Genomic DNA, 19,574 nt, shown 5'->3' with positions numbered 1-19,574 from the left:
ACCACATAAAATAAGAGTGGCCTTTAAACCCACAGAAATGATTTGACAACTCGTAAGATCTCCAAAAGATAGCCATCCTTTCTCCAAATATGCTGGAGTTTATAACATACCCTGCTCTTGCGGCTTGAATTACATCTGCCAAACTTCAAGGAACCTTGAAATTAGGCAAAAATAACACATAGGTGACGTCAATAATAACAGAGAAGAAAAATTGGGGTTAGCTTTTCATTTCTCAAGAACGAACCATACCATAGAGTGGGATAGAAGCACAATTCCTTACATGGAGGAGGACTTCTGCTCCCAAATTTTTAAGGAGGCCACAACAGTTGCCCGCTGTATACAAAACCTTAACAGGAACCAAGGACTTATCTTTCCCTTGATCTGGAAGACCCTTATCAGATCCTTCAAGCTGCCAGAACTGAATTATAGTGCCAACTATAGAACGTTCCTAAATAACAAGTGATATCATGCACACTCTATGCATGTATTGTACGTGCTCTGTTCTTTGTTTAATATAATTGGAATCGGTTGATTATAGTTTGTAACAGTTTTTTACTTTTTAGTGCCTGACATCAGCTATGTACCCTGAAGATGCCAACAGCCTTAGTTGGTGAAACTAGTTGGTATAACATAGTTGTTTATTATATGCACTTGATCTAATCCCATTAAAAGTCTTTCTCCAAGATGTTAAAGAGAAATGAGTGTCAGACGCTGTCGAACGCTTGGTTGAAATCGATAGATAACAATGCCATGGAGTATTTTTTGATGTTCACCAGATGTAACAGTTCTCTGATGTAGATGAGATTGAACTCTATCGATCGGCCAGGAACACCATACACTTGTGTGCTTTTGATGACGTACCTCATCCCGATCTTCAGTTTGTCATTAAGAACACGGGCAAGGATCTTATAATCTGTGCTCGACAGACTGATGGAGTGCCAGTTTTTGATGTTAGAAGGATCCCTGTTGGTCTTCGGGATGAAGACGGTATGGCATTCCAGAAATTTCCATGGCATGTTTCCGGTGGTGAGGAAGATGTTGAAGATCGCCACGAGAATCGGGAGGATGTAATCCCAGGCCTCTCAGTAGAGTTCTGTGCTTAATCCATTTGGCCCAGGCGCTTTCTTTATATGGCATTGCTTGAAGGCTGATGTTATTTCGGCCACTGTAATCGGTGCATCCAACCCTTCTTGGATGTGCGCAGAGAAGGGGTCAATATTCCAACAGGAGTAATCCTAGGGTCTTGATAGAGGTTGGTGTAGTACCCCCAGAAGGCATTCATGATGTCGGGTGTTGTGGTGTAATTACACCTGCCTTCAGTAATGGTTCGCTCCTGCTGTAAATTAACATACCGCCTGTTGTAGAATGCATCCGATTGCCTGTCTTCCGAGCAGAGGTGGAGACGGATCTTGGTATTCTTTTCTTCCACCTGCTACTGTTTCTCCATTTCAATGTTGAGATTAATGTCACGGATGGCATCGTGACAAGGAAAGCCTTGGCGTTGGCTGCCCCCGAACCAGCTTCTCTCCTTATAAAGGTCGCAAAGCCGAGCTCTTCTGAGGAAGGCATGTTCTTGGCCCCATTTAATCATGTTTTCTTTGATGTTAGATTTTAGTCATGCCCATGTGTCCCAGTCCCAGCTAGCGGTGCTCCAGGTGGAGCACAGTTGGTTAAACTTAGCCGAGAACAGGGACGGGAAGTCTGCTGGTAACTTCCAGGGGCCCGGACCAACTTCTACATCTTCTAATGGATGGTATGTGAGCACAACTAATTTATGGTCCAAGATGGAAGAGCTAATTAGAACGTGTCTAATTGCCTGATCTCTGGAGACAAGGGATGGTGATAAGCAGAAACGGTCGAGCCGTGTGCCGATGCCTTGACCTGTCCATAATCCCGAGAGTAAGGATTGTGAGCCCTCCAGATGTCTATCAGCTGGAGATTCCTGGGGTGAATTTCCAGATCCCTGTAGCCAGCTGTACCTATGGTCGGATTACCCCCTACTTTATCATAGGCCAGGTCTGCCACGCAGTTGAAGTCCCCCCATCTGGATGACACGATGGGTGCCATACAGGTAGTTGTAGAGTGACTGGAAGAATCTTGACCTAGATGTTCGGTCTGCCGGTGCGTAGATGTTAATAAACCTGGTGGTACAGCCCTGGTACTTCCAGTCGATGGCAAGGACTGTCCCTTCTGTGTCCCTCTGGATGTATGGAAGGCTCTGAGGAGAGGGCTAGCATAAGTACCCCGGCGCTGTTTCTGTTGCCGAAGCTCCAATATGATAACACGTGGTACTTATGGCTCAGTTCCTGCATATCCTTGAAATGGAAGAAGTGGGTTTCTTGCAGGAACAAGAGCCAGATGTTAAATGCTAGCATAAGCTTCCACACCTCCTGTTGTTTTGGTGGTGACTGGAGCCCTCTGATGTTGAGGGAGGCAACACAGAAGGGGGGGGGTGGCGGCATTATGGTGTTTAAAGCTGTCACACCCAGCCTATGTCCTTGATTCGTAGTTGTTTGACGTACTTGATCAATGAATCAACTCATAGGGAGGAGGCAAAGTAGCCCCCTGCAGACCGGCTTCCAGTTTTGCACACGAGCTCGAGAGAACCTTGAACTTGTGGCGACTGCTCTTGATTCTAAAGCTGGTAAATTTGTCTTCTGCTGCTGTGCATTCATAACAATTAAACTGAGCGCTGGTATATTTCACAATCTTAGAGTTGATGTTTTCTGATCAGTGAGGAGGGGTTTCCACCTCCATTTCAGATCCTGATGTTGTGTCCATGCTTCTCCTGGAATGGCTACGATGTTTTTTTACTTTCTTAGGAGAAACTTCCTCCTTTCTTTTTTTTGGGTGGTTCTTTAGGGGGTGGCAGTTGTTGTTCCCCTCCATTTTAGCTTCTTCTGCAGGGGGGGGAATGCTGGCTACTGCAGGGGAGCTGTGAGAAGCGTCAACCGATGAAGCTTCCTCTGGTGTTGTTGAGGGGAGACAGCTGATGGAACGCTGTCCTTTGCTTTGTCTGTACCCTCGGCTATATGTTGCTCTTTCGTTGTTGTTGGTGGAATGGTGGAAGTAGCCAAGGGGGAAACTGCTTCTTCAGTCGATGTTGTTGCTGAAGGGGTGGAAACAGTTTCTTCCACTGTTGTTGATGTGGGACGCTTCTTTATTTTTCCTAAAACTGTTTGATGGAAAGTTTTCTCCCCGCTGTTGGTGGGCAGGTCTGGAAATTCTCCAGCGTCTCAGGCAGGTTGCAGGAAAAGCACTTCAGTGGGCGACCCTGCCCACTCTGCGAACATGCGCAGAGGACAAGATGTAACTTTATGTTCGGTGCTGGAGCACCTTTGGCAGGGGTGTGGGCACTGGTTAGAAATGTGCCCGATGCCGACACAATTGAAGCACTTGGCTCGGGGGGCAGTCACTCCCCCAGATGTTCAATCGAGCCACATCACAAGCACTGTCTTTGCACTCCGGGATAATGGACCATGACACGCGACGTGCCGATGGTAACAAAGTTGTCGCATGTCCATGGTGAAGGTGACTTCACCGGAGTACCAGGCGGGGTCTTCCTGGGAGACACTCTTCTTGATATTGCTCACTTTTCCCCAACTTGTTGAATGTTTGAATGAGCACGTCATCTCCAGCGTACTCCATAGGGAAGCGGCTGATCTTGAGTTGGCGAACTTGCAACCCCACCATGGTAGGGGGTCACCTGCTTCCCTTGGACTTGGAAACCTTCTAGAAGTTTATCTCTTATAGCCACGTTCTTCACTACAAACAGAAATTTCCCTCCTCCGTAGGTGGTGAAGGAGAAGATATTCTGTACTCCTACGATCTCCTTGAGGGCTTTGGTTAGGACTCTGGGATCCTCTAACCCTGGAATCTCCACTCCTAATGTCCGGGTCCTGGGGGGGGGGGGGGATCACTCGGCTCATTTCGGTCTCTGCGTCTGAAAGAGAAAATAAAATATTAGCATCCGAAGACTCAAAAAAGATCCTGTAGTGCTTTGCAAAGAAGCGCTACCAGCAAGTTAGTATTTGTGACAAAAGGGCAAATGCAACAAATCAACGTTAGTAAAATATTAGGAAAAAAAAAACAATCAAAGTAAGTAAAAAATCCTCGGCGATTCTTCAAGTTTGTCTTCCACAACCACCAGATGAGGGAGTAAGTGAACGGGATAAAATCCGAGAGTTTGCTGTCTCCGCAACCCATTTTATAATTCGCGCCTCATTCTTTCATTGGTTCCCTTTTCCATGAACGGCACATGTTCTTCTGCAACTAGCACCAAAATATGCGCTGGTGGATGACTTTGTTAACATGGCATAGTAACTAGCACCAAAATGTGCGCTGGCAGATCACTTCGACTATCTCATACAGCACTCAATTTCCGATACATGTGCTATGCCCTTGGCAATGGTTCACATAAGCGGATTAAGTTCCGAGTTTCCATGCACCATTCACATATGATATATACACTCTACCAAGAATTAGCACAGGATAAATAATTCAAAACTACTAGAACATACAGATATTTTACATTTATGGGATATACAACAGTAAGTGAATAATTTGCTATTTGTCTGATAAACAAACTTGGCTCTGGGAATGGCAGGCTATGTTTAATCCTGAATTTAACACTATGCCTGGTTTTTCATCAAGGCCTGTAACAATTATAAATTGCACTTGCAGGGTGCTAATTAAATAATCCTATTCTATTCACTATAACGGTTGCTTTGCCACTTCACTATCTCCACTGTCAGTGTTCTGTAATTATTATTTTTCTCTGTCACCACCTAGAGGTCGAAGAGCCCCTTGGATTTATTGGTCCATATTATACCAGAGTGGTTTACTAACTTTTCAGTTAATAACAAAGATTTCAATCTGGAATATTATTATAAAAAAATAAGTTAAGAGATTGAGTGAGCAGCAAAAAAAATTCAAATTTAATATCTTTATTTACAAACAAATAATATTAGTGTAAATTTAGGTATTGCATGGGTGTAACAGCAGGTGTATAAAACGTTTTGTGGGCACTACATACAAATGAAACTTAAAATCTAGTGAGGATCCACAACTTAACATCAGACATAAAGAGCATAAACATCATACAAGATTTCTTTTTTTCTCTTCACAATTATAAGACTTGATGAGAATACCTAAATAAAATCAATAAACTTCAAACTTATCAAGCACATGTGTGTTTTTCTTTGGAAAAAAAAATGTGTGCAACCTAAAAAAAAGAATGTAATTCTTTCTTATCTTCTTTAACATACCAGTTCCTATCGCTATTATTTCTAGGAAGATTTCTATGTTACTCCTCTAAGTAAATACTATTTTTATGGCTATTTAGCCTATTTTTGTTTAGGAGTGCCTCTTTTATAATGTCATTGACTTTTTTACTCAAGTTTTAGGGCATTACTGATGTTTTATCTAGACAGATATATGAATACATAGGAGGAATAATTTTGACATACCTTTGTTGGATATAGCTGGCTGTCTTCTTATTCAGTGGCATCCCGGCATATGGCGATATACATTCATCTGCTGTTAAAGAAAGGAAGTATGATTGAAAGGAAGGGGGATTGGAAATGTGGGTGTAGAGAGATGTTGGAGAATTATTGGTGAGGCAAGAGGTATGTGAACATTTTGAAAAACCTGGGTTTTTTTTATTATTAAAGGTGAGCAGAGAATACTATGGAAGGTGGGAAAAAAATAGAAATTTTTGGGGGAGGAGAAGGATATGATGGGATAGGATCAGGGGTCGGGTAACGGGGTGTGAACTGTTTCGACAGTGCATCATCTTCAGAGCTCATCAGGGGGAAGTGGAGGTTATGTCATGCTGGCTTGGTGTTTCTGTCTTTGGTGTATCTGTGTTGTCTCCTGTTGGTCAGAGTTGTGACCTAATTTTATGTTATGGAGCTTCCAACACTCGGAAATTATGTATGGGCAGTGGATGTTTATTGAGTTTTTGTCATATTTTATGACTATTGTTTCCGATATTCTAAGCATTGTTTCATTATCTTGTATTTCTATTATTATAGCCTTGTCAATTTGTGGGGGTATATTTCTGTTCAAGGACATAGACTGCTATTTCTGTTTTTCCTGTATTTTATATTCTGTTTTTCTTTTGGGTGTTACGTTTTTTATTGTTTAAATGTTCTGGAATTGGAATGTTGCAGTTGTGGAAGTGTTCTTGTAGTATCAGATCTTTATTGGCAAGACTGTAATGCACTAAAATTCAAGTAAAAAGCCAATGACATTATAAAAGGGACACTCTTAAACAAAAATAGACTAAATAGCCGTAAACATGATACCATTTCCTGTTCTGATTTCTTGAAACTCAAAAATAATTTTAAGGTCCTTTTTTTCTTTCTGGAAGCTTCTTCCCTATCCTTGAGCACAAAAAGCTCATTTTTTTTTTTTGAGTTTACAGCATCATCTAGGATTAGTTTGCTACTTAACATATCAAAAGGAACTGTTCATTATTTTGGGAGAAACTATATAATTCTTCTTATCACTTTAATCTACACTCCAACTTGAATTCCTTCAAAAGAAATTCATCCATAAATTTTGGGATAGCATTTTTTCTGTTAATGCTCTTTTCCCTTTTTTGGCTTAAGAAATATCCTTTCCTTGAAACTATATTTCTTCCCTGAACTTCCAGCTTTCAGAATGTATTGCATTCTATTCTAATCAACACTACAGCTATTCTATATTTTTCTCTCTCACTGTATCAACTTCCTATTCAGAAATGCAAACTTTTTACAAGTGTGCTACTAGCTGTTGCAGCAAATAACATGGTGGTGAGATGAAAATAAAATCACCGCTTGTTGTTGTAAACAACACTGCAGTTCCTTGTTCTTTATCTTGCCTCACTTGGGAATGGCAAGGAGATCTGCATTTAAGGCATTGGGTAAAGAAGATCTTGAAGCATGAATCCTGAGCATTACACATTTTGAAAATGATAAAGAGGTGTGGAGAGGAATGTCATCAGCAGAGCTATGACTAGGATTCGATATCAGAGAGAGAGAGAGAGAGAGAGAGATCATTGATGTATAGGAGGAGTGTAGGTGAAAGCACATAGCTCTGAGATACACTAGCATTGATTAAAAAAAAAAAAGTAATAAAAAAAATTGAAAATGAAAGAGGTGTGGCGAGAACTGTCATCACCAAACCTATAAATAGGATTGGATGTCAGAGAGAAAATCATTGCCGTGTAGGTGAAAGCACATAGCTCTGAGGTACACCAGCATTAATTGAAAAATCTGAAAAGAAGCCATCCACCATAACTTAGTGTATGACCAGAGAGAAATACCAGAAGACGGTAGCTTGTAGCTTGGTAAGAAACCTACAATGCCAGACTTAATTACATGCTTTGGAAATATGTAGAGTGACCACTTGAATTTCTCCAGACTTTCGATGTCCAGTGTCTGAAGGCCGGTAAAGTTGGCTAGGAAATTTACTCTGTTGAGAATGGCAGAATCCATATTGGTGATTAAAACATGATGGGTGAGTCTGCAAGTAGTGAAGCAATTGGGTGGTGATGACCTTTTCCATTATTTTTGAGAATATAGTGCACATCCTTCATTTCTGAGTCATCACCAAATGCTTCATGCTTCAGTAAGAATATGCAGTTAAGAAGAATTGCATATTTCTGTCTCTTACAGCATTCACATTTGAGAGAGAGAGAGAGAGATCATATAATGCATCTAAATTTTAGTATGAATTGCTTCTTCTTTTTTTTTTTTTTTTAATATTCATTTTTAGAATGTCTGGCTGTCGTATCGTTAATCATTTGGCTTTAAATCTTAAACATGGAGAGCTCGGAATAGCTACTGCTTGTAATGGAGGTGGAGGTGCTTCAGCTATTCTTATTGAAAAGTTGTAAGTTACTCTTAAAGATTTTTTTTTTCTTTAATGTGAGATTGTTGTGAATTATTATACTGGTAATATGAAATATTATCATAAATTTTTAAAGAGGTATATGATGTGTATGTAATTATAAATTTTTCATTATACTGAAGACTTACTCATTAAATCCTTTTTCCTCTCTGACATCAGTTTTGCATATTTTCTTTTGTCTGTCTTAATTGGAACCTTGCCTTTGTTTATATACCTATATAGGAATCATATATATGCTGAATCGAACTAAAAAGTTTTAATTCCAGTGCATTGCACAGCATTAATTATCAATGTAAATTTCTGCAAGTCATTTAGAGAATATACATTTTTTTTAACAAGATAAATAGTATATTGTAAATTACCCTTAAATGAAACCAAAGTGCTGTGCTTCAGAAATTCTTATTTACATCCGTCTTCTTCAGCTTATCCCACTAGTAGGGTCGCTGTTTCTAATAAGTTTCCTCCACATCCTCCTGTCTTGGGCTGTAACCACATCCAAGTTCTATATCCTCAGATCCTCCTCCACCAGCTCCCTCCATCTCTTCTTTGGCTGCCTGCACTTCCTCCTCCTCCCCTGCACATCCATCTGCATGACCTTTCTTCCCACATACTCATCCTCCCTCCTTATCACATGAACAAACCATCTCAACCTTGCCTCCTGTATCTTCGCTCCTAAGTTCATAACTTTCACCTTTCCCCCTTACATAGTCATTTCTGAGACAGTCCTTTCTGGTCACACTACACATCCACCTAAGCATTCTCATCTCTGCTACTTCCATCCTGCTGATGTTATTTTTTCCTCAGGGCCACAGTTTCCATAGCATACATCATAGCTGGTTTCACCTCTTTCCTGTAGATTTTTTCCTTTTGATTGACTGGCACCCTCTTATCACACAGCACTCCAGCCATCTCTCTCTCTCTCCAGTTCCTCCATTCAGTCTCCATCCAGGTTGCCTTATGAATTACCTTTATTAGTTTCCCTGCTCTTAAAAAAGCCTTTTTGTATAGCACTGATTTTTAACACTCTCCTTTGCACTCTCTCCACTGCATCAGAATCACAGTGGAAACAAGGAGACCAGATCTGCACACAATAGTCCAAGTGAGGTCTTATCAAGGCCTTGTAAAGAGGCAAAAATGACATCCCTATCTTTACATGTCAAAGTTTATTTCAGCATTGCAGTTATCTTTTGAGTTGTATTTACAGTCATTGTTACGTGGCCCCTGAGCTTCAACTTCCTATTTACTAACACCACAAGATCCCTAGTCCGATCAGTTTCTTCCATCATCATCCCACCAATATAATATGACATTGGATATCTAATCATGTCAAAGTGAATGACTTTATATTTACTGACATCCATTTTCCCATGTCACAATTCCAGCCTATTCAAATCATTCTGCAAGTATCCTGCATATCAGCAGGAATAAGTACTCTACTTATATTTTCATCAGCAAATAACTGTAAGTCACCTGTCAAATCCTTCCCAATATCATTAATGTACAGATTGAATAACAGTGGGCCAAGGATTGATCCTTGTGGTACACTACCGGTTACCTTAAATCTTGCAAACTCACATCTCACATATACCACTTTTTGATATGTTAGTCTGCCATCCTCTTATCCATGCTAATATTTTATAATCGAAACCCATATTCTCCAATTTATGTATCAGTCTTCCATGCTGTATTCTGTCAAAAGCCTTAGACAAATCCAAAAGTATCATGGTGTATCCATTTTGTCTAGTTGAATGGTAACATTATTATAGAATGTGAGCAAGTTGCTAAAACATGACCTTCCCTTAGTAAACCCATGCTGTTCATTGCAAAGTAGAGATTCTCTGTCAACCCATTTCCGAATGTGAGCCCTAACCAGTTTTTCCAAAATCTTCACCACCACTCCTGAGATACTGATTGGTTGATAGTTGGATAGATTGGTCTTTGTATCATTCTTGTGCAATGGGATTACCATACATTCTTTCCACTCCTGTGTGTGATGTATATTGAATTGTGTTCCTTTTATCTATATTGTACACAAGCAAGCCATAAGTTTGACTTGTATGTTTCTTCAGAACTGTCTACTCATGTATTAAGAGCAGGTGACTTCACCAAAAATTGCTCTTTGTCTCATAATGCAAACCACTATTTCTAGGAAATATATATCCTAGAAAGTGTGTATATGTATGAATTAAAAAAAGAAAAGTTTCCTCTGTATTATTACAAAACGCTTCCAATGTTAGTTTCTCTCTTTGTGGTCACATCACCAGTGGAAACTAAAGAATAGTGGTGGAAAGGACTAACTTTAATGCAGGATAATTTATTTATTTTTTTATTTTTTATTTTTTTTACCGGAAAGTAGGAAAAAAAAAGAAACATGGGCTGAAGAAATTTGAGAAATCACTGAATTTAATAATCATTTGTATTCAGTATTTTACCCACTACTCTTATGCTCGGTTAATAGTTTGGTTTATTAGGCACTCGACTGCATTCAACCCTCTCTGTAGTAAAATCGTTTTTCACTTCATGTATTTGCATTTATACACAACATGATAAATATTACAGTATTCTAAGTTGTGTATTTGAGAATTAGTTGTGGATTTTTTTTTTTTTTTTTTTTTTTTTTTTTTTTTTTACTAAATTGAGTAACACATTATAGTATACAAAAAATTATATTGCTGTTTTTAATTCCTGTTAAGCAGCATATGCAAACAGAAGTTTATGCATAAAATTACATTCCTGTGCAAATTACTTTGATGTCCAATCTCAGGCAGTATTTATTTAATTTATGGTATTGGTATTGTTACTGTGATGTTATAATTCTAACTATTCAGGGCTGACAGGTTACAAAGCTGAGGTTCTTTCTTCCGAATAAAAAATCTGGTTTTTGGCATTAAACACGATGGGAAAAGGGAAGACTAGATAACATCATTCTACAGTCATTTGGGTGGGGAATAAACGTTTTTGCTCTCCCCTTAAATCTTTATGAATTTGCAGAGGATGGGAGTTACATGTCTTAACATCTTTTGTGATACATACTGAAATATTCATAATGCTATTGATCATATATTGTACTTCAGGTGTATGCTACATAATCATGAAATGAAATTATTTACATATCATAAGCACATGTTATCACCAAAGCATAACATTTCAGCTTCATATACAGATGAAAGAAAGAATGTTACTGCTAAGTAAACATGGCATGTTTCTATATGTAAGGAATAGAGATTTGCACCTTTTATTGCCATTACAAAAAAGGATTAGTTCACAACAAAAGACTTACCAAACAAGGATCTTTTTGTATATGAATAAAAAAAGATTAATTCTGATTAAAATGCCTGTTCATGCTTCATGGAAAGAAACAAATTACTGACTATGCTGACTAAACTAAATTTAACAGACTTTTTGCTTTGTCACGAAGGCATTTCCTTGAATGAGCACTTGCATATGGGCACCTAAAAAATGAAAGAGTCAGACAAACATTGATTTTTTTTAAGTTTACTTTTTATTATAATGTTGCAAATATGGCTGCATCACCATTCCAAATATCTGGAAGATTATTTTTGAGACCTATATATAGACTGTTGTTGGTCTATATATATACAAGATAACCTGGATCTGTAGCACAATTCAGTTGATTCCACAAAAGTTATTCATTATTATTATTATTATTGTCTGACCTCCGGGGGATCAATGGACTCATCATGAGAAAATTAAATTCTCTTATACAAAAAGATCATCGAACCATGCTTTAAACCCATTCAGTTTCTGCACTCACCGGTGTCACTCTTCATGCAAAGAACTTGCTTCTCACTTCCCTGCTCACACTCTCCTTATACTGCTTCCAGGGATGGCCTCTGGTTTTACCTTTCCCTCCTTTTACTTTTTACTTTTCCATGAAAAATCCACTCACAGTAATCGGATAACTCCTAACCAACTTATGTCTCAATCATATCCTCTCTTCTATTCACGAGGCTCTGCAAAATGCATTCCCTCAATCTCTCATCATGTCTGACATTCCATAGACCTGACACTGACTTAGTAAACCTTCTCTGGACCGTCTTCAGTATATTCTCATCTCCTTGAAAACCAGGTGACCAAATTTCTTACATTTGTCCATTATGTGACCTGATCTAAGCTTTATACAAGGAAAAACCATAACTCTTTGCTTCTGCATGTCAATATCTCTATATTACTACCATAATCAATTGTGATGTTTTTCACTTTTAGCAATGCGATCTCTAAATTTCAAGTCTCTGTCCACCATCATCGCTCCCAGATCTCTCATCTGTTCTATCTCCTTAAAATTTCTCCTTTAATTCTATATCCAGCCAAACCACATAGTCTGTTCAGTTTCTTTGGCAAGACCACAACATCTGCTTTACTTCTCATAGTTCTTTCCAACTTTGCATCATCTACAGATCTCCAGTTAAACCAGTCCAAAAACAAATCCCCATAGCACTGCACTAGTGATCTTCTTTTTTTCAGATACCACTCATCTATACATAATCTGCTGATACCTATCTGACAGCCAGTCATCTATCCAGCTCAGTAGTTTATCTAATTCCATCTGTTTCAATTTGCTACTTGCTTGCCATGTGGCAATCTGTTAAAGGCCTTTGAAAAATCTAAGTACACCACTATATATGAATTTCCTTTACCAGTGAATTTGTCACCTTCTAATACATAAGCAGATTGCTAAAAATAACCATCTCCATAACAATCCCATGCTGACCATCATATAAAGAATACTACTATTATCAACCAATTTCTGAATCCTAGCTCTAACACCTTAACAATCTCAGATACACAGAATGGCCTATAATTTGTAGCCTCACTCTTACCCCACCCCCACTTTCTTGTGGAGTGGAACAATTTTTCCCACCCTCCTTTACTTTCTGACTCGTCCTGTTACAAGACTCATGTTAAACAAAGGTGCTATTAATTTCCATAGAGCATTCCTTCAAGATACACACTTGATAGATTGTGTAGTTCTATTTGACTTATTAACATCAAGTTTATTTAATTCCTCCTAAACTTCCTGCTCATTCACTATACTACAGCTTCTCATGATGTTGCCTTCATTTGCACATTCCCCGATCTTTAGCAACCCAAACAAATATCTTATTCTGTCAACCTCCACTTCACATCATACTGCTTCAAAGCGATGGCCATCTTTTTCCCTTTATATCTCAACCTTGTGCAGACATAGTTCCCCAGCTATCATCAGCAGTACATCTTCCTCCTCCCTCCCTTTCCTATTTTCACGAACTATGTATTACTTATTCCAACTATTTTGGGGCAGAACAATTCAGTTAGTGCAACAATTTCATCTTCCTTATTTCTTGTCCCTATTTCTAGAGATTCAGCAGATATTCATTTGTGTGTGCCATTTTGATTTTGTAGTGCCTGTTGTATGCATGTCATGAGATCAAAAACGCATATCTTAATTGATTAAATTTAATTAAATTAGAATCCTGAAACATTTCTTTCATAAAGCCAAATATAAAAGAATTCACTGTCTGTTTATATCATTATCAATGATATATGTAATAAAAGTTCATTTTAAAATGTAAATGTAGAGTTCATTTTAAGATGTAATAGAATTAATAAGAAAATAGTTTTAATTGGACCCAGAGTCAAATAGCTCAGTTTCATTTTATACCATAAATATCGCTAGTTCCCTCTGTAGGCTATTAAGTTATTTCATACTTAATGGAATAACTTTAACAGCATATGGTAATTCGATTGGTGGTAAAGGAATTATTATTAGTTTCATAGTAATTCTGAACTAATTTATTTACACAGATATAAATGGATTTTTTTCTTTAATTTACTGGATTATTCAGTTCTCAAACTGTAAACATCCAGTGTTCCTGCATAAAAAAAATAAAATAAAATAGAAAAAGTTATCTTATCTAATTCTATTACTTCATGTTTCCCTTATGCACAATGTAGGTTTTATTCTGAATATAGTGTATGGTCCAGAAAAAAAATATAGAACTATGAGTGTGTATTTCAGAGTGTATTACTTTTAATACTTGAAATGTATGCGAAATCAACAGTACCTTTTTATTATTGGAGCACACATCCAAGATTTTTTTTATGATGGTGATTATGCAGCATTTCTAGTCTATGGCTGCAGCACATGTGAAATGTTATTTTTCAGTTGAATAATATAAGTGGGTGTCATAGTACACACATTCTTTCAGTATGTCCCACCATCCTCTTAAATTCTTTAACAGTATGCCACTGGGTGGGTGCTAAATTTTTATCTAGTGCTCCACCCATATGCACATTGTGTGAAGGTCTGTTTCCTTCTTGTGTGTTGCATCAGAACAGATCCAGTCTCTGGGAACAGAACCAACATAGGACATGTTGTTTTGTTGGTTCATCTTACTAAAACTGCTGTTCAAAATTTTTTCTGCAGCATTTGTAACTTTCACAATGACATCATGAAATCTTACTTGCAACAGCTGTTCCACACAGTGCTAAATGCATTTTAGTCTCCCCAATCCCCACTTCAGGACATAATGTGCATAAATCTACAGATGTTTTTGCGTAAGAGATATACTATTGAATTTTGAAATAGCTAACAATCAGAAATCAAATTGGATATATTTATAGTAAACATGATGTATGCATATGTATATTTTTCATATAATGCACACTCAGCATCAGTTGGAGTGAATTTTTCCTCCCCTTGTTTTCAGATACTGTTATATAGTTGTTTTCAGATACTGTTATATCTTAGGAAGGACCTCCCACGATGAGTCTTTTGACTCCATGGAGGCCTGAATGATAATAATAACAACCTCAGCTACCTTCATCATAATCTCAGTTGTGACAGATTTCTGTGCAATTTCTTAATATTAAAACTGCATGAATCATTGCTTGTATGTGAAGTTTTTTTACAAATGCTAACTGCACCTATATTTGTAAATTGTTAGATGATTTGCTTGCATTCTATTTTTCATTGCACAACTCTTGTTATGTAATTATATGAGAATACAGTGGGTATTCACTTACATTGATTGATACAAAAAAAAAAAAAAAAAAATACAGTGGCAGTGAGAACTTTTTTTTTTATCAGAATTATCTGAATTATTTCTTTATATTGCAATTATGAAAAACTAATAAAAACTTTGAAAAATTTAAATGAAAAATATATTTTCTGGAAACTTGTTCAAAAGCAGAAATAAACACAACTTCTTCATCATCTCATCCGTCTGGTGATGGGTTGAGTCCCCTTTGTATAATCTGTCTCCAAATGATTCTATTTCTTGTAGTCCTCTTGAACATAGTAATGAAGTTGGGGAATTTGCCTCTTTCTTTTAAGGATCTGAGCTAACTTTTCCTCGGTCTTCTTGGTGTATGATGTTTAGAAGTCTGTGAGGAGACATTCTCTGGACATTGCCGAACCATCAGCACTGTTGGTGAAGAATAATGTCTGTGAGGTTGTCCTGGTAGTTGAGACCCTGCTTTACTTGTTCAGTCCAGTGTGTTTTATTTATTTTTCTTAGTCACTTCCCCTCGAATGCACTTATTTTGAGTAGTTCCTTCTTAGTGAGTCGCTATGAATCACTTTCATATGTTACTGTAGGGATGATCATGGTTTTGAATAGTTTGATTTTAAGATGTTTCAAGAGTTTGTTATTATTCCATATTTTGTTTATTTTATTCATGTTCGTCCATCCAATGTTAATTCTGTGTTTTACTGTTTCAGTGCTGTCTAAATTGTGTGCAATGGTGCTTCCTAAGTAGACAAAGGATATTACTTGTTCTTGGGTTTGATTTTCCAGTGTTATTGAGATGTTTTCAACTTCTCTTCCTTAGGAAGGACCTAGCTCGGATACTGCCAGGATTACTATATCATCTGCATATTTGATGTGGTTGATGTTTCTTCCATTTATATTTATCCCTGGTTCATTGGAGATTTCTTTGCATATTTCCTCTAGGTATATATTGAATAAGTGCAGTGATAGTGGGTAGTCCTGCATGACTCCATTTTCTATCTTAAATTCTTCTGTTTTTATATTATTAAATTTTAGTGCTTTTTGAGTCTTTGTAAAAGTTTGAAATGAAGGTCAACAATTTGGAGTCTATTGATTTAGAGTTCAGAATGTTGATCAGTATGTCTCAGTCTGTGGAATCAAAGGCTTGTTTAAAGTCAATGAAGCTGCAGTACAGTAGTAGATTGTGTTCCCAGCACATTTCTGCTATAGTATTAAGTGTGAAGATTTGATCATTTGTAGATCTTGTGGATCTGAAACTAGCTTGTTCCTCCTCAACAATTTCTTCCATTAATTTATGCATGCGGTTTTGTGTAATTCGAGCGAATATCTTGTAACTGATTTAAAAGGGTGATAGGATGATAATTTTCACATTTTTGTTTATCACCCTTTTTTATGGATGGATATTAGGATCCCAGTTTTCCAATCCTTAGGTATTTCTCCTGAGAATAAAATTTGGTTAAAAAGTTTCAATAAATATTTTATGGTTCCCTGGCCTCCGTGTTTCCAGAGTTCAGTAGGAATTTGGCTAATTCCAGGAGTTTTGGATGTTTTCATTTGGTTTATTGCTTTAAGTAACTCATCTTTTAGGATAGCAGGTGTCTTTCTTTTTGTTCACTGTTTGATGAATCCCATGTTGGTTTCTTTGGAATAGTGTTTGGTAATATTCTTTCTATATTTTTTGTATATCTTGAATTGCACCGGTTTCTATATTATTAGAATCTTTCATTTTTAAAGTGATGTTATTATATTCTTTAGTTAGATCTTTTTTATTTTGTAAATCCTTATTCCTTATTGTAAACAGTTTTAGTGTTATGCTTTTTATTTGCTTCCTCACATTGTTTTCCTTTTTCTTCTAACCATGATTCCTTTTCTGCTTTGTACATTTTATTGGTTTTATTTTTTAGCCTTTTATAGTGTTGCCTGCTTTCTTCGGAATTATTCTGATTTAATGTGTTTTTAGCCTCTCTTTTTTTCTTCTAGGAGTTTTAAGATTTCAAGGGTGATCCAGTTGTTATTTGCATGTTTATGTGTCAATGTTTTTGTTTGTATATGGGAGATAAATCTTCAACCTTTCTTATTTTATGCAAGATGGCAACATAGACTGTGTGGATAGCACCAAAGTGAAAAAAGTAAGCACAACTATCCATTGCATTTTAATTTAAAAAAAAAAAAAAGCTTATATAAGAAAACGTAAATGAAAAAAAAAAAGTTAAATCAGTGTGTGTGAAACAGCCACCCAGTTGCCTTTTTTAGCTTGTTGATTGATACAGTTTTATATTCAAATCTCAAAGAGTTTTAGATTCAGAGGCTTTGCTTTTGTTTGTAACAGATTATTAGTATCACTTTTCCTTTCACAATTCAAAAAATTATACTGAATAATTAAAAATGTTTTCAATAAGAAAAAATTGCTGAGATGATGAAAAATTTTAAGACGAACAAAGCATGATCATCTGCATATTTATCCTGAGTACAAGCTCTTGACTGAAAGTATCATGCATGGCACACGACCATATACTTTATACCATGTACATAACTCAACTTGCATATACTTTTCACTTTGGTGCTACCCACAACAGTGTATGTTGTCATCTTGCATAAAATAAGAAAAGCTGAAGAATTATCTCCAGATACAAACAAAAATATTGACACATAAACATGAAAAAAGTAGAAAAAAAAGTTTCTTGGGCTTGGAAAAAATACATTGATGGCACATTTCTATGTAACATTTTATGGCATGGCAGTCTTGTGGTTTATTGCTTTACACAAGTATGTTACAGGCATAATGCCTGTCAGTAGTATCACACATTTCAAGTGGAGAGATGGGTGGATATTTATGTATTTTGGAAAATCATGGCAATGAAGATATCATGATAAGTGGATGCCCACTGTAATTAAAATAAAAAAAAAAAACTGGAGCAGTAAATGGGATCATTGTTGAACCTCCAAAATAAACACTAGTAATTGGGTGAACAGTACACAATATATCATAAAGCAACTAGAACTTGTTAATAAATTAATAGAAATAAGTGACTACTCCTGCAAACATATCTGATAAACACATACGATTCGTTCCAAAGAGTAGAGTGCAGTACTAAAATGTGAATATTTGCTTATGAAAAAGTCATGACAAATGTCTTTTGCTTGGTACCTTTTCCATAGTAGACCAAGAAACTGTGATTATCTATTAAATTAAAAGGCTAATAATACATGAAGTTCATGAGGAATAATGTTACAAATTTCTGGTCATTGACTGTAAGAATGTGATTTGAATGCACCTCACTGTTGTTAAGATTTTGTTCTTATTGAAAGTTAACCTTTTGAGCATGCTGCTACAGATGAGAATAAGTTAATTACTGAGAAACGAATTGTGACATGACTTCTGCTGTATTTAATTATATTACTGAAATTAGGGAAAAGAAGAAGCCTCAAATGGATTTATCTACATGGTTTTAACATGCTGTTAAAACCATGTAGATAAATTCAGTAATATGGTACTTGTAGATCCCACTGAAAAATTATATCATGTTCTCAATGAAACTGTATATTCAAAGTTGTGTTCAAATATATATGTTCAGTTTGAACTCTCAAAGATAAAATTACAAATGACTGTCCCCTACAAAAAAAAAATACAATGTTACTAATGTATACAATGTGCTTTTGTACTGTTGTATTATTTAAAAGTGTAATGAAATTGAAATGTAATATTTTGTTTTGTTTTGTTTGTTTTCTTAACAAGTTTCTGTTAAGAGATCTTTGATGTAACTGTATAGGTACCTGCAAAGTTGGGTTATAGGTTATCAAAAAAAATGTATATAGGAAACATTTTGTATGGTATTTTGAAGGAAAAAAAATATTTTATTAAAGTTGAGGTGCTTCATTAATGTACAAATCATCTTCATTCAAATTATAAATTGCATTAAATGCACAATGTAACTTTAAGAAGAAAAATTTGTGAATTAAAAGAAATTGTGAAATGCACTGAATGTTTTAAATTGCTACATCTTAAATATATACATTACTAAATTTCTGAAAATAAAATATTTAATTTTATTCATTGAGTTGCATGATATCTGACATTTCCAAACTCTTCTCAATTCCCAATGCATGATTTGTGCCCCCCCCCCCCCCCAACTATAATAACATACAAAATTAGATGTCATACATAACAGTATCTGAATGTTTGGTATGTATGGAAGAATTCCAATTTAATGTTTCTCTTGAAAATTTGTTCATCTAGTTGCTAACGTTTATTTGGAAAAGTTGGACAAGTTTTCTGTTCTTAATATTTAAGGAGGTTGTCTAAAATTAAAACAGAATATAACTCTTAATACTTATTTGTTAGCCTTCTGAGGATAACTAAAATATGACATGCAAAACATTTTGCATGTCATATTTTGGAATATTCAGTGAAAGAACTGAAACATTTCTCTGAATAAGTGAAAGTTTCACTTATTCAGAGAAAGAACTAAGCTAGTTTACACAAAGTAAGAATGTGTAATTGTCACTTCTCACACACCTTCAAGCATAGATAAACCATCATTCTGATTTAAGTAACAATGATCTAATAGGCCCTCAGAACTCTCCTTGAATAAGTGTTGGCCCAAATTTCTGTGGGAACAGCCATATTTGATGTTTATTTAAAGCTGTTGTTCCTAAAAAAAAAAA

The 19,574-nt window shown here is 36.3% G+C and overlaps 1 protein-coding gene across 7 annotated transcripts in view; it reads left to right on the top strand.

Annotated features, from left to right (window-relative positions):
- Positions 1-19,574, top strand: part of LOC150104349 (acetyl-CoA acetyltransferase, mitochondrial-like) — a 504,637-nt gene that overhangs the window by 398,010 nt on the left and 87,053 nt on the right. For 5 of the 7 annotated variants that reach the window (XM_090396312.1, XM_090396309.1, XM_090396310.1 and 2 more), the window contains one exon: positions 7,762-7,878. The exons of 1 other annotated variant lie outside the window; for it this stretch is intronic. In XM_090396312.1, the coding sequence (XP_090252438.1) occupies positions 7,762-7,878 (117 nt within the window). Of the gene's footprint in view, positions 1-7,761; positions 7,883-19,574 lie in introns of those variants that run through there. One more of the 7 variants, XM_090396313.1, reaches the window with a different exon arrangement.

The sequence above is a fragment of the Typopeltis vanoorti genome, chromosome 8, assembly GCF_054136105.1.
Source record: "Typopeltis vanoorti isolate ZY-2024b chromosome 8, IOZ_Tvanoo_1.0, whole genome shotgun sequence".
Lineage (NCBI taxonomy): Eukaryota > Metazoa > Arthropoda > Arachnida > Uropygi > Thelyphonidae > Typopeltis > Typopeltis vanoorti.
Note: the sequence above shows the minus strand (reverse complement) of the source record. Positions and strands in the feature narration are given on the sequence as shown.